This window comes from Leptodactylus fuscus, chromosome 7, assembly GCF_031893055.1.
Source record: "Leptodactylus fuscus isolate aLepFus1 chromosome 7, aLepFus1.hap2, whole genome shotgun sequence".
Classification (NCBI taxonomy): Eukaryota; Metazoa; Chordata; class Amphibia; order Anura; family Leptodactylidae; genus Leptodactylus; species Leptodactylus fuscus.
In genome coordinates this window covers 20,691,101-20,703,953 of record NC_134271.1, presented here as the reverse complement: position 1 = coordinate 20,703,953, position 12,853 = coordinate 20,691,101, and the positions used below count along the sequence as shown (strand labels likewise).

Here is a 12,853-nt window from a genome sequence, read left to right as displayed (position 1 = left end):
AGTCATAGGGGAAGGGGCTGTATGGGGAAGACACAACATCAGGGGTGACAGCTATAGGCTCTGCCCTTATACTGGGGTCTGGGTTTATAATATTCTAGAACTTTCTAGATTTTTCTGCCATGTTTTGCTACTGGAATAGGCCCCCCCAAACTCCTCTCCCGCAGCCCCCCTCCAGCACAGCCCCAGGGTCCCCCCAGGTACACCCAAACCCCTCTCCCGCGCCCCCCTCCTGCACAGCCCCCCCTGCTGCGTGGCCCAAGGCGCCCTCCTGGCCCCCAAACCCCGCTCCTGGGCCCCCCCAGTTGGCCCCCCGAACCCTACAGTTCCCCGGGGTGCTCACACAGTCGGCATACCCGATACACTTGTCGTGCCCCGCAGAGCCAGGCCGCAAGTAGGCGCCATTTTCTCCGGCTCGCAGGCTGCCCACACCTAATGCATTTGTCCTGCCTCACATAGCCAGGCCACATGTCAGTGTTGCTTTGGAGCTGCGAGTATTTGCTATTTTTTCCGGCTCACACACTGTCCATCGGCCTGCCCACACAATGCCGTGACCCAATCGGAGACCGGCTGAAGGACCGGGAATGACGTCATCTCGGGTCCGGAAGCGTAGCCAGAGCATACGTTCGGTGCTAGCGGTCGTAAATTCGGGGCATTTAGCAGCATATCAAGTAGCCTATGTTTCTTTCCAGGTGACCAGCTAGGTATGTGTGAAATGTCATCCAAATCCATTCAGCCGTTTTGCCGTGATCGAGGAACAAACATCCAATCTTTCACATTTATAATATTAATAGGATAGGATAAGATATCTACCTATTTATCTATCTATCTATACACACCGGACACATTGGGGAAGGAAGCCGCGTCACTCTTGGGTCAAAACCCGCCTGCCATGACTGTCACGGCTTCCCCCTCCGGAGCAGGCTCAAATGAATGGGCAGACTACGGAGGTTGCTACCACAAAGCGGACGCTGCGGAAGCCGCCTGAAAAAAGGACAGCCCGCTTCTTTTTTCCGTGAGCGGCAGCATGCATAGACCACCATTTGAGGGGGCGGATTATGATGTGGATTACGCGCCATAATCCACCCCCTTACTGCCCGTGTGAACAAGCCCTTAGGGGGGCCCATAACCACTGGCATCAGTATTGAGATTGCAGCTTCCATCTGGCCCATAAACCAGGGAGACCCGGAGATTCCCCGAACCACACTAAGGGGGATTAAACTCCTTATCATCCATAACCATCACTATCAAGAATTCACTGTAGGGATGAGGTAGGGGCCCGGACATAAGATTGCACCCGGGCCCACAAGACCTTACTTATGCCACTGCCCACAGCAGACCTGTCACGTTTCCCTACCAATCTAATAGGGCAATTTCCTTCCTTAGGGCCTTAGGAGCCCAGCAATTGTGGCACAAACAGGTTCCAGACCCAGATAAATATGTCTGCAGGCTATACACCACAGACTAGTAAGCTAAGAGGTTTCTTGTGGACTTGCAGACATGTTGTACGTTAGGTTGTGGGGTCATGAGATTGTGTAGCTATTGACCGTTCCACTATTTCCTGTGATGTTCCGAATGTCTGGACTGTCACCATGTTGGACATAGCAGGATGTTTTATGCCCGTCAGCCTTTCTATAGGCAAAGCTGGTTTACAGGGCAGCAGGGCTCAGTCACTGGTCCAGTCATACCACAAGTCAGACCTAAACTGATCTACAACTTATCCCCCAGTACAATGAATCTTTCTATCTGGAATACCCCTTTAATACCCTCTAATTCTATCTGGAATACCCCTTTAAGATCTCTTCCATGTGTAATAAATCTCAGGAAATGCGGAGTTTCTTAATATATTGCACCATCATTATTTTCCTGATGTCCTGAAGTAACGTGGACACTTACCAAGCAGATTGAGCCTGTTTACTTGACTTATAGGGCCGCACGATGCATGACGGATGACTCTCATCTTCTATTGCAGTAAACATTTATGTTGGCAAGTGCCATGCTAGTGTTTGCTTGGGGTATGTGTGTACAGACTGCCAGTGATGCCGTGTTTGTGCCAATTACATGCCAGTAATATGTACTAACAATGCATGAAGGTCGGAGATGACCCTTGTAAAGCAGTTATTAATGTGAATAAGATAAGCGCCTAGTACCTGGGCAGGTGCGCTGATAACTGCCCCATACACCCGGCAGGTGCGCTGATAACTGCCCCATACACCCGGCAGGTGCCATCTGTCTGTATTTGCAGACAGTCGCGCAGGATTTGTTTGTTCAGCCAATGCTGAGATGGCAGAATATCGTCTGGTCTCCTAGCATTACTAGCGCTGACCATGATGGTGAATTTCACTTTGGAATAATGAATACACAGCAAGTTTCTAGAACTGATAAACTGCCCAGCAGCAAAGCAGGGGGTGAACCTGATCATTTTGGGGTGACTATTGTCCACTATATGGTCCCTAGACAATACGACAGCCGTCAGGTTTTGTCACAATAACATAAGGACATTTTCTGTGCGTTTTAGACACTTTTTATGCCTTGTACGACAGATGGCAGGGTTTGTTGTAAGGATTATGGGACTTAACAAGAGAACCTGTCAGGTCGATTTTGGACACTAAACCACCCACAGGTCCTTATAGACCAGATTTGGGTTGAGGAGGGGGGATTGTGTAAATTACCAAATTGCCAGCGCAGGGATTACAGCAGCAGAGTGAGTAGAAGTTGCTTTTTTTTTTTAATGTTGCAGGCACAGAGGTCTCAAGGGCGATTTGGGTCACTGAACCCCTTTCCATAATGACCTGTTAGCGGTTTAGTGCCCCGAATCACCCTGACCAATTATTTTTAATTTGCAAAATTTCAGACATTCTGCTGAATTTATGGCATAAACTAAGCAAACTGTAATGTAACTACAGTATAAAAGTGCACCAAACCACCAAAATATGGTGCAGGTTAAGACTGTCCAATATAGGTTTGCACTGTCTAAAACTTACAGCACTTACCTGCCCCAGTGTACTCATATTATGGCTACAAATTCCATCCCAATTGTAGGTCTAATGACTTGAACTAGCAGCATCAGAGGTAGATATGGTGCAGTAAGTCTGGGTCATTGCACCCATAGTCAGGGCGGCACTTGCAACAGCCTCAATGCAACCTAAAGCTCGTGCTAGCCAGACACAGTCGAATAGGCCAACCATTGAAATCAACCAAAATATTCAGCATGGCAAGTGTTTAGTCAACCACTTGCATCAGTCTGAATTGCCAATGAAGTCGATTCTACCCGTCTAGTGTATGGCAGGGTGTCACCGTAACTTTGTGGCAAACTGCAAAAATTTTTGTGTAATGCAACACCCTCAGGGAAACCATGAAGGAAATGTATTATCCCATCTACACCATTTTTCCAGAGCCTCTTGATAAATCAGACAGGCCTTACACCTGCCGGGCACTTAGACTGGCATAAAGAACACCAGTCTTAATAAGTCTGTCCAAGTGACTTTGCACGAGTCTCCGCGTAGCCACATTCACACTTGTTTATTTAGGTCTGTATTTTGCATCAGTATTTTTAACCAAAACCAGGACTGTGTCCAAAGCAAGAGGTGCAAATCTTTTCATTATACTTGGTGTATATTCCAGCATCTGCTTTTGGTTTGGAAATCCTGAACCAGGGGGTAGGGAACCTGCGACTCTCCAGCTGCTGTGAAACTACAACTCCCAGCATGCTCCATTCACTTCCATGGCAGTTCCAAGAACAGCAGAGCGAGTATGCATGCTGGGAGTTGTAGTTTTGCAACAGCTGGAGAGCCGTACGTTCCCTACCCCTGTTCTAGACCAAAGGTCTGCATGAAAAACCCTGATTTTAATAGGTTGGTGCAGCCTGAAGTCAAGACAACCTAAGTGTTACTGCCATGTAAGAGAGAAAAAAAAAAAAAAGAAGACTCCAGTGGGCAAAAAATAGTTTTACTAGGGCTAAGTTCACATCTGCATCAGAGCTTCTGTTGCCGAAACTCAACAGAGAAAAACTTCCGCAAGGAGGACTTTTCCCTCTGATGGTTTCAGTAAGCCAGGGGTAGGGAACGTACGGCTCTCCAGCTGTTGTAAAACTACAACTCCCAGCATGCATACTGGCTCTGCTGTTCTGGGAACTCCCATGGAAGTGAATGGAGCATGTTAGGAATTGTAGTTTCACAGCAGCTGGCGAGCCGAAGGTTCCCTACCCCTGCAGTAGGCTATGGGGTCCGCAGGTAACCAGTGTTTTAGCGATCCGGATCTCCACTGCAGATGTGAATCTAGCCCAAGCAATAAAAAAAAAAACATCACCTGGTTAGAGGAATCCAATTTTTGTTAATGGGAGGGTCAAAATTTGTCACAACCACCTTAAATAGATGAAACCTTCCTGTAAGATGTCACCAGAAGGCTTGGCACATCCTGGGTCCTCTAGTACCCACCCTTATTTGTTGGACCCTACACCTCTAAGGAGGAGGTCGAATGTCCTGCTATGGGCTGTTGGGTAGATTTTGCACCGTATGACAGTACTACACCCCACTACAGGGCAGCAGATTGCGCCTTATATAGAAGTAAAAATAAAGACGCATCACCTTCAGAAACAAAAAAAGTCTAGAAACCGCAAGGATTAATTAAAAATCTTTTATTTTTATCTGCCGCAAGTTCTAATCAAAGAGCCCGAATCCCAAGTCTTCATCGGATTCCTCAGACTCTTCCTTCTTTTCTTCCTTCTTCTCTTCAACTGGAAAACAAAGTGGTCACATTAGGATATTACATAGTCACGTGTACCGAGACCAATAGTAAAGCCTCATCACATTTACTATTATGGGTGCTAACGTTGTAAAGCTGGGTGCTGGTTCCTCTCACGTGACCCAGGGTCAGAACCAGCCCAAAAAGTCCAATTGGAAACCCCCCCCCCCCCCCAAAAACAAAAAAAACAAAAGTTGTTCTGAAATTACTATGGAAGAGTCTACCCAGTCACCCGGCATTTCATAGAACTACTGCTCAGTTTCAGTTTTAGAAGCGTTACACCCCCTAGTGGCAGTTTTTAGAAATTTTGTTGCTGTCCTCTGATAATACTGGGAATTATAAGTGCAAGGAACCAACATGTCAGGGAAGATTTACTAATGCTGCCTAAAAGTTATACTACAGTCTTAAAGGGTATGCCCAGGATAGGTCCGACACCCAAACTGATCAGCTGCTACACTATACAGACTGCAGTACAGCGCACCGTACACTGTAGCAGTGGCGCCTGTCCCCTTGAATAGGCGCAGGGCGGTTTCTAGCTGTATACTTAGTATATGGCTACTGGCAGCTGATCGTTTCGGGGGTTCAGGTGTCACAATAGGTCATCACTATCAAAAATATTCAGATCTTGTGTGTGCACTGCTGGTCATATTCTGTCACAAACAGATTTGAGAAGCCAGCCACAAAGGGTTTCAGACAAGGTAACAAACACCTTGTGAAAAGGGACAGGTGCTACAGCGCCACCCCGAGGTTGGGGGTATACACACGTGTGTAACACTAAAAGGGTCCACTCACACGGAGGAAACTGGAGCTGAATTTGGCGCTGAGTTTTCCGCGCCATTTTCCTCCGTGAGTGGACCCTAATAAGTCAGTGTTATCTATAGGTGAGGGTTACCTGGTGCAGCAGCAGATCCTCCAGCAGGGGCAGCTGATCCGGCAGAGGACGCAGCGACAGCGCCGCCAGCGGGCATGCTTGCCAACTTTGTGTTACCTGCACAAACATAAAACAGACCCTCTTGTTAAGGAGTGTACAGTACCTATACATTGTATACAATTGTAGTAACCTCCAAAATCATCAAGGACATGGATATTGATAAGTACCAAATTTCCTATATTAATACATATATACCTTTTCCATTAAAGGGGTTGTCCAGAATTAGACATGGCTGCTTTCTTCCACAAACACCTTGTGAATTTCTACCGTAGCTTCCTTCACCTCAATGAAGTTGAGCTGCACTACCAAACACCACCTATAGACAGGCATGGAGCTATTTCTCTAAGAAGGCAGCCATGTTTTTCCAGTCCTAAACATCCCCTTTAAATAAACTTTACATAACTACATAAAGACTGGCATCTAATGCTCCGAGAACAGTAATCCCCCGGAGAGCCTTCTTAGAAACCTCAATTCCTTCAGAACATAGTCAAGGCGTGAACTGAAAAGCTTTGTTTCCTTGACCCAGAAATTATGTAAAAGGTTAAAAATTTGCACAATTGGCAGCAGCGACACTGAATGCGCACTCACGCGAAATATTATGTAAGCGAGGTAAGATAAGCTTTACTCAGAATATGGAAAGGCGGGGGTTACCAAAAAAATAAAAATGGTCAAAAACACGCACCAGGAAAATTCTGACCTGTATGTTCACATACATGAATTTTTCTGCCGTGGATTTCGATGCAATTATGTGGCAACTGCGGAGGTCAATTTAAGGAAAGGGCCCGGCCCTCACTCACATGTCACCTGTAATGTCCCTTTTCCTTTCGTCAGGCCACAGCGGTCCCGTGCGGTGAGGCACACCAGAGCACCAGGGACAGGTAACTGTCCTCCTCACTGACACCTGTAACTTCTGTACAACCCCTTTAAGACCCTGGAGGGCGTTTGGCCTAAACGAAGCCGTTCCAGCCTGATAATTCAGCACCTACGAAGACCCTATACCGGATGGTAACTGTGATCATGGGTAATATTATCCATAGACCACTATAAACCCCATATACACTGCAGCAAAGGTCCCCTTTCCCCAAGTTTAAGCCTGTAACCTGAGCTGGACATTCACTTGCCCTCGCGTCCTGAAATGAACCGTCTTGTGGAGTTGCGTGCGCATGTACCGCTCATTTCCACAGAAAGCTGACGACATTTGCCGTCTCTTCTTTCTAAGTGCTGAATGCCCAGGGGACACTCTGGTCACCGTGCCCGTAGTTCTCAGCACAGCGAGACAAGACGTTTTATTCTAAAAACACGAGAACTTAGAAACAAAAATACTGATGAAATCCTATTATCTGAACAGGACCGAACAATAACAGCTGTCACCTGCCCGCAGAGGCCGGGGCTGGAGGTAACGGCTCCCGGCTATTTAACAATCCCCCCTCTGCCCCAATGGCAACAACCCAAAACTCATACAAGGCGGGAATTTTGTTTTGTTGCCTCATCCTGAAAAAAAATAAAAAATGCTTCCAATACGTCTCTAGTCACATGAACTATATTAGTAGCCGTCTCACACCTGCATTCAGTTCCTACATCAGATTGTAAGCTCTTGCGAGCAGGACCCTCACTCCCAGTGTGTGAAGTGATTTACTATTCTATTCAAAATGATGGAGAGCCAGTCCTCTAAAACAGCGTTTACCGAGAGACCCCATAGACTATAATGAGGCCCACCCTGAAATCGGCACAGAGAAAGGTCCAGGACTCCGGCACAGATGTTAACCTAGCCTTACACTGTATGGGACTGAACATTACATGAAGGACTTGTCCAGAGAAGCTTGTAAAATGAGAGAATAACAAACTCATTTTATGAAAAAGCTTCTCAGAGTTAATCTGGTCCACAAGCGAAACCCAGCAGGTACAGAAGCAACCTCCAGGTATTAGGATGGACCCCTGACTTACTGCAAGTCACACCTTCTCATAGGATACCAAACTTTAGATGCAACCCCTGGAAATGTTAATTCTCTGTCCCTCCGTATATATACATCACAATATGCAAGTACTAGAGATCCCTTTTAGGCTGAAACCCCACGTCGCGGAAACACAGCATTTTTTGTTGCAGATTTTGCTGCAGTTTTTTGAGCCAAAGTCAAGAATGGCCACAAAAGGAACAGGTAATACAGAGGAAGTTCTTCTATGTCTCCCAGCTGCATTTCCGCAACATGGGGTTTCAGCCTTAAGAAGGGGTAAGAGTCTCCCCTTCAAGGCTTGATTTTTGTGGTGCCCCGCTGATAACTAGAACAAGGGCTGTCCGAGTAAGACTGGTCTTACACGACTAATGATTTTACGGTCCACAAGTTGCTGAACAGACACTGCAGATGTCCGTGTCCTGCCGCACTTGCCCATAAAGTTCTATGGGCGAGTCCGTGCAGTATCTTTACAGACCTGCTCTAATGAGTGCGGAGGCCCGGCACACCACGGATAAACTATCTGGTGCTGTAAGAGGCCACAATGACTATAATGTGTCCACAAACGAAAATCCTCAATTACGGACTTACATTACGGCCGTATAAGACCAGCCTAAAAGTGCGTTCACTCACATCCAGAGATCTGGAGCCACCGCAAGTACCAGAGGTTGTGTGCAAGTCACCTGGCGCCCTGTCTGGTGCTCTATAGGTTCACACAAGGCCCAGCCCAGGATCTGTCAACTCAATGGATTGAAACCTGAATTCCTGAAACCTCTCACACACAGTCTGCAAGCAAAATCCTCTTACCCTGAGCGATCACATCATCGATCTTCTTGCCCTTGAGTTCACTGATGACCTATAAAAAGAAAGAGCCCATTACAGCAAGTTATGATACGAGACACCGGATAAAATACAAGTACCCAAGACTGCAGCATCCAGTGTGTGTACACTGCCTTACACTCTGAGTGCAGGTCTCCTTACTAGGGTCAGACCGCCAAAGTTATCTGTCCTTTAGGCCTTTGTCTAGCACTATGCATCCAGTAAGAAAGGGATATGTGTCACCAATAACCTAAATATCAAACAGAACACTATGGGGGACATTACACTGAGCACAGATTGGTAAAGCAGACCAGACTCAAGTGACCTGGGGCGTGATCAGGCTGTAATACCTGAGGGACTGGCCCATCGCACTTGGGTGCTCATTTGCATATTTTTGAAAAAGGCTTTTTAAGGAAATGGTGCTCGGCATAAAGTCCCCAACAACACTGAGGTTGGGCTTTGTGGTCTGAAGATATTGATGACCTCTCCTAAGGAGTGCTGGGAACTCCAGTGATCAGACACTTACAGAGAACCTTTCACGTACTCAAGGGCACATGCGATTTTATATACCAATAGAAAGCAGACAGCGCGATGAATTCAGCTTTCTAGCGGTATATAAAACCGCATGTGCACGAAGACATGAAAGGTTCTCCTTAAACCACATCCTATGTATATGGTATAAATGTCAATAGTGGATAGGACTGATGCAGACAGGCAGGGGCGGCTGTACCTTCTCTGCTAGTGACTTGTCAGTTTCAATGCCCACGCTGTCCAGGATCTTCTTGATGTCACCAACGCTGGGGTTGTCATTGCCGCCGAGCACGGCCAAAAGATATGAGGCTACGTAACGCATTCTGCAAGAGAAGACGGTAAAGAATTAGAGACATATCGGAGCTGAACTTGTCACAATGCATAAAAGAGGCCCCGTCCCCTCTCCAGCATTACAGATTTATTAAAAACTAGCAAATACAAGGAAATAACTCCGGAGAACTTTCTTACACTGGGGGTAAGACCTCCGCTGATCCTCAGCTCATGACCCATCATCCTAATAACTCTGTTACTAAAGGGATATATCCTACTGACTGGACACTGCCAAATTGTGTAAGGAAACACTCCCAATGGGTAATGTCCGCCTTGTGTAGGGAAACGCTCCCAATGGGTAATGGCCGCCTGTCATCTTACCCATAAATGTCTATAACAGAGCAAAACAATCACTAATGTGATACACGATGCTGCAGAATTGTTATTTCCTAACACAGACATGTCAGGAGGGGCGACCGATCCTCTATAGCAGGGGTAGGGAACCTTTGGCTCTCCAGCTGCTGTGAAACTACAACCCCCATCATGCTCCATTCACTTCCATGGGAGTTCCCAGAACAGCAGAGCGAGTATGCATGCTGGGAGTTGTAGTTTTGCAACAGCTGGAGAGCCGTACGTTCCCTACCCCTGGTCTATAGAGTCAAATCCCCCTCTGGCCAGGTCTCCAGTGTTATCACCGCTGCAGACAATTTGGGTATTTGCCCATAGGGATCAGATCCCAGTTTGAGGTTTGTTTTCTTGCTATACACAACTGTCCCCTCCCAATCTTCCCTGGTGTCTATATAGAGTGTGATACACCACAGCACGTCGGGGTACGAGCGGTCAGACCATTGATGCTACGTTTTCATCTGATCATTCGGAGGAGCAGAGGAACATTAAACCTGATCTATTCTATGACCAGCTCAAGGGGCCCTGATGACTATAATGGGATCCAACACCTTCTAGCCTTCCCGCATGTATATTAGTGTAGGGGGTCACACTGCCATTGGGTGTCCACTATGATAGTGCCCGTATAAAAAAAAAAAAAATCCAAAATCATGGAAACCTATCGTAACAGACATTAGAGGACGCTGATTTTAACGTGTCGGATTTTTACTGGATCCATTTACTATGCAGGAATCAATGGATGCCATAATAACATCGCATCATATTAGGATGCGGGACAGACTAGGATTGTGTCCAGCCCCATAGTAGCACACAGTACAGAACTGGGGTGACCAGATCTAGATTCTCATGACGGGTGGGGATGGGATTACCGCGCCACCACCGATCAGACACTTAGACCCTATGGGCGAGAAGAGGGATAAACACATGGGGACAACTCGCAGTACAGTTTATAGGTATCCGGCCAGTATAGCTTATAGGTATTCCATCACTGGGGTCCGGCAGCCCCATAAGTGGTGTCCCTACTAATCTTATACTGGGGCCTCCCCTATAGATCCGGGATCTTACACAGTGTGAGCTGCTCCAGGCCGAGCACATGACACACTCAGCTCTGCTACATCTAAGTTCCAGCACCACGTGGTCCCCCTGCCGGCCACAGCCTCACACACCAGTCCCGGACCAGGCAGGGAGACCGGAGCTTATCGGCGGAGACCTCATGCCGCCCCCATCTCCCCGTGTAATGGTTGTGCCCGGCCCCTGGCCGCCATCACTGCCCTCCCTGGCGCTCCCGCAGCCGCGGACTTACTTCACAAGTTACTTTGGAGCACTTAGGCCGGAGCGACAGATCCACGCGTGTTCCCTGTGCGGAGGCCGGGGGGAAAAGGCCGCACACGGGGCGGGGCTATAGACAGGAAGATCCTGGGGACGCAGAGAAATGCATCATGGGAGATCAGCGCCATCTTGGTACACGCAAGAAGAGGATGCGCATGCGCGGTGCATTGTCCTTCTTCAGTCTGGGGGAGGGGCTTAGCAGAGCAGTAAGGTATAAAGTTACCACAGTGTACTGAGACTGGTTACTCAGGCCAAGGACCACCAAAACAATATGTAACAAAATTCAGTCCTTATAGAGTCATAAACAAGCATTTGCTCAGCTGTTTCTGTCACCTCCATGGAGAGGAACTTCCTAAAAGTGGAAGGGTAGGAGATGGAAATACCCTCTTAGACTCAGGCCTGGTTCACACCTGCGCATTGGTTTCCATTCAGGGAGTCCACTTGGGGACAAAACCTATCGGCATGAGAAAGCGATTACCTATGGAAAACCCGCGGACCCCATAGACTAGAATGGGGTCTGTGTGGTCTCCATGCAAAAAATGTGGAGAGAAAAGTGCTGCTTCCAGTATAGGGGAACAAAATAGCCCAAATGCAGATGTGAACCGGGCCTAAGGCTCCAGGGTGCAGATTTTGTTGCGTTTTTTTTAGCCAAAGCCACAAAGTAACTGATATTTCTCGTACACACAGAGAGCGGTTTTCCGTGGCAGGGCTCGCATATATCCTGACGTCTACGTTTTCATTTGCAACTTGTATTTGTGCGTTGCCTTTTTTAGGTTTCTTATTATAGGCTTTTCACAGGGTGCATGAAATACAATTTGTAACACAATACATATAAAACAGATGATCTGCTGTGAAATCTGCAAGAAAAAAACAGCAAAACACTGAAATAATATGAAGCCCCACATTGCGGAAACGCCGCTTTCTTTGTTGCAGATTTTGTTGCATTTTTTTGAGCCAAATCCAGGAGTGGATTGAGAAAAAGGTAGAAATTTAAGAGCTTTCTATATATTTCTATTTGGAGCCATTCTTGGTTTTGGCTCAAAAAACTGCAACAAAATCTGCAACATAAAAAGCTGCATTTCCGCAATGTGGGGCCCCGGCCTTATAGTAGTGAGGTGTTTACAAAGTAAAATCGGTACTATTCCGTTATCGGGCCAGCAGAGCTGTTCAGCACTAGTATCGGGACAGCAGCAAGCAAGGCCGCATACCCGCATCGCAGTACAGTGAGAGAACTGTGACTGAAACAATGGTGAGTACTGTGACTACAACTACGAACACACTAATTTGGCGCCCAATTTTTCTGTCAGCATCGGACCAGCCCGGCACGTCCATTTCTCTCACTACGATGCTGCTGCTGTCCCGATAACTAGTGCTGAGCATCTCTGCCGGCAATTACGAAATAAAGTATATCCACTTACAATTAGCTGTGTGTGTGTGTGTGTGTGTGTGTGAATGCTGCTGAACCCGATGCTGTCCCAAACTCATCTGCGATGCGCGATGCTGTCCGGAACTGTACTGCGATGCGGGTATGCGGCCTTGCTTGCTGCTGTCCCGATACTAGTGCTGAACAGCTCTGCTGGCCCGATAACGGAATAGTACCGTAAAATCCCTGGCAGAAAATCTGCAGCATTTCTGTCTGCCTCTGTGTGAACGGTCCCTTAGGCTACAGGCTCATATAGCGTATTATGTTATTACATTTCTAAGCAGGTCTGTTTTCTCTGCATTTTTCTGCCTTTCTTCAGGCAGACCCCTTTATAGTCTATGGGGCAACCGCTTTTTAAGCAGATTAGGTTTTCGTTCTTTGGGTTCCTAAACGGACCCGAAGAATGGAAACCCGAACGCTAGTGTGAACCCAGCATCAGATATGAAGCTCAATCAA

The 12,853-nt window shown here is 47.2% G+C and overlaps 1 protein-coding gene across 1 annotated transcript; it reads right to left on the bottom strand.

Moving 5' to 3' along the window:
• Nucleotides 1-4,618: 4,618 nt before the first annotated feature.
• RPLP2 (ribosomal protein lateral stalk subunit P2) lies at nucleotides 4,619-11,054 on the bottom strand. The gene is made up of 5 exons (XM_075281331.1): nucleotides 10,949-11,054; nucleotides 9,170-9,293; nucleotides 8,428-8,476; nucleotides 5,633-5,728; nucleotides 4,619-4,732 (listed from the first exon to the last, which is right to left on the bottom strand). Exons 2-5 carry the CDS (start codon nucleotides 9,290-9,292, stop codon nucleotides 4,656-4,658), a joined length of 345 nt encoding a protein of 114 aa, XP_075137432.1. The 5' UTR covers nucleotide 9,293; nucleotides 10,949-11,054; the 3' UTR covers nucleotides 4,619-4,655.
• Nucleotides 11,055-12,853: the final 1,799 nt, after the last annotated feature.

Bases quoted from the DNA above. Each gene is read 5' to 3' on its own strand.
- RPLP2 (XM_075281331.1), bottom strand. From the start codon at position 9,292: ATGCGTTACGTAGCCTCATATCTTTTGGCCGTGCTCGGCGGCAATGAC. The intron at 8,477-9,169 runs GTACAGCCGCCC...TTCTTTTTATAG, and splicing joins ACAAGTCACTAGCAGAGAAG to GTCATCAGTGAACTCAAGGG. The intron at 4,733-5,632 runs GTAACCCTCACC...TTTGTTTTCCAG, and splicing joins AGGATCTGCTGCTGCACCAG to TTGAAGAGAAGAAGGAAGAA.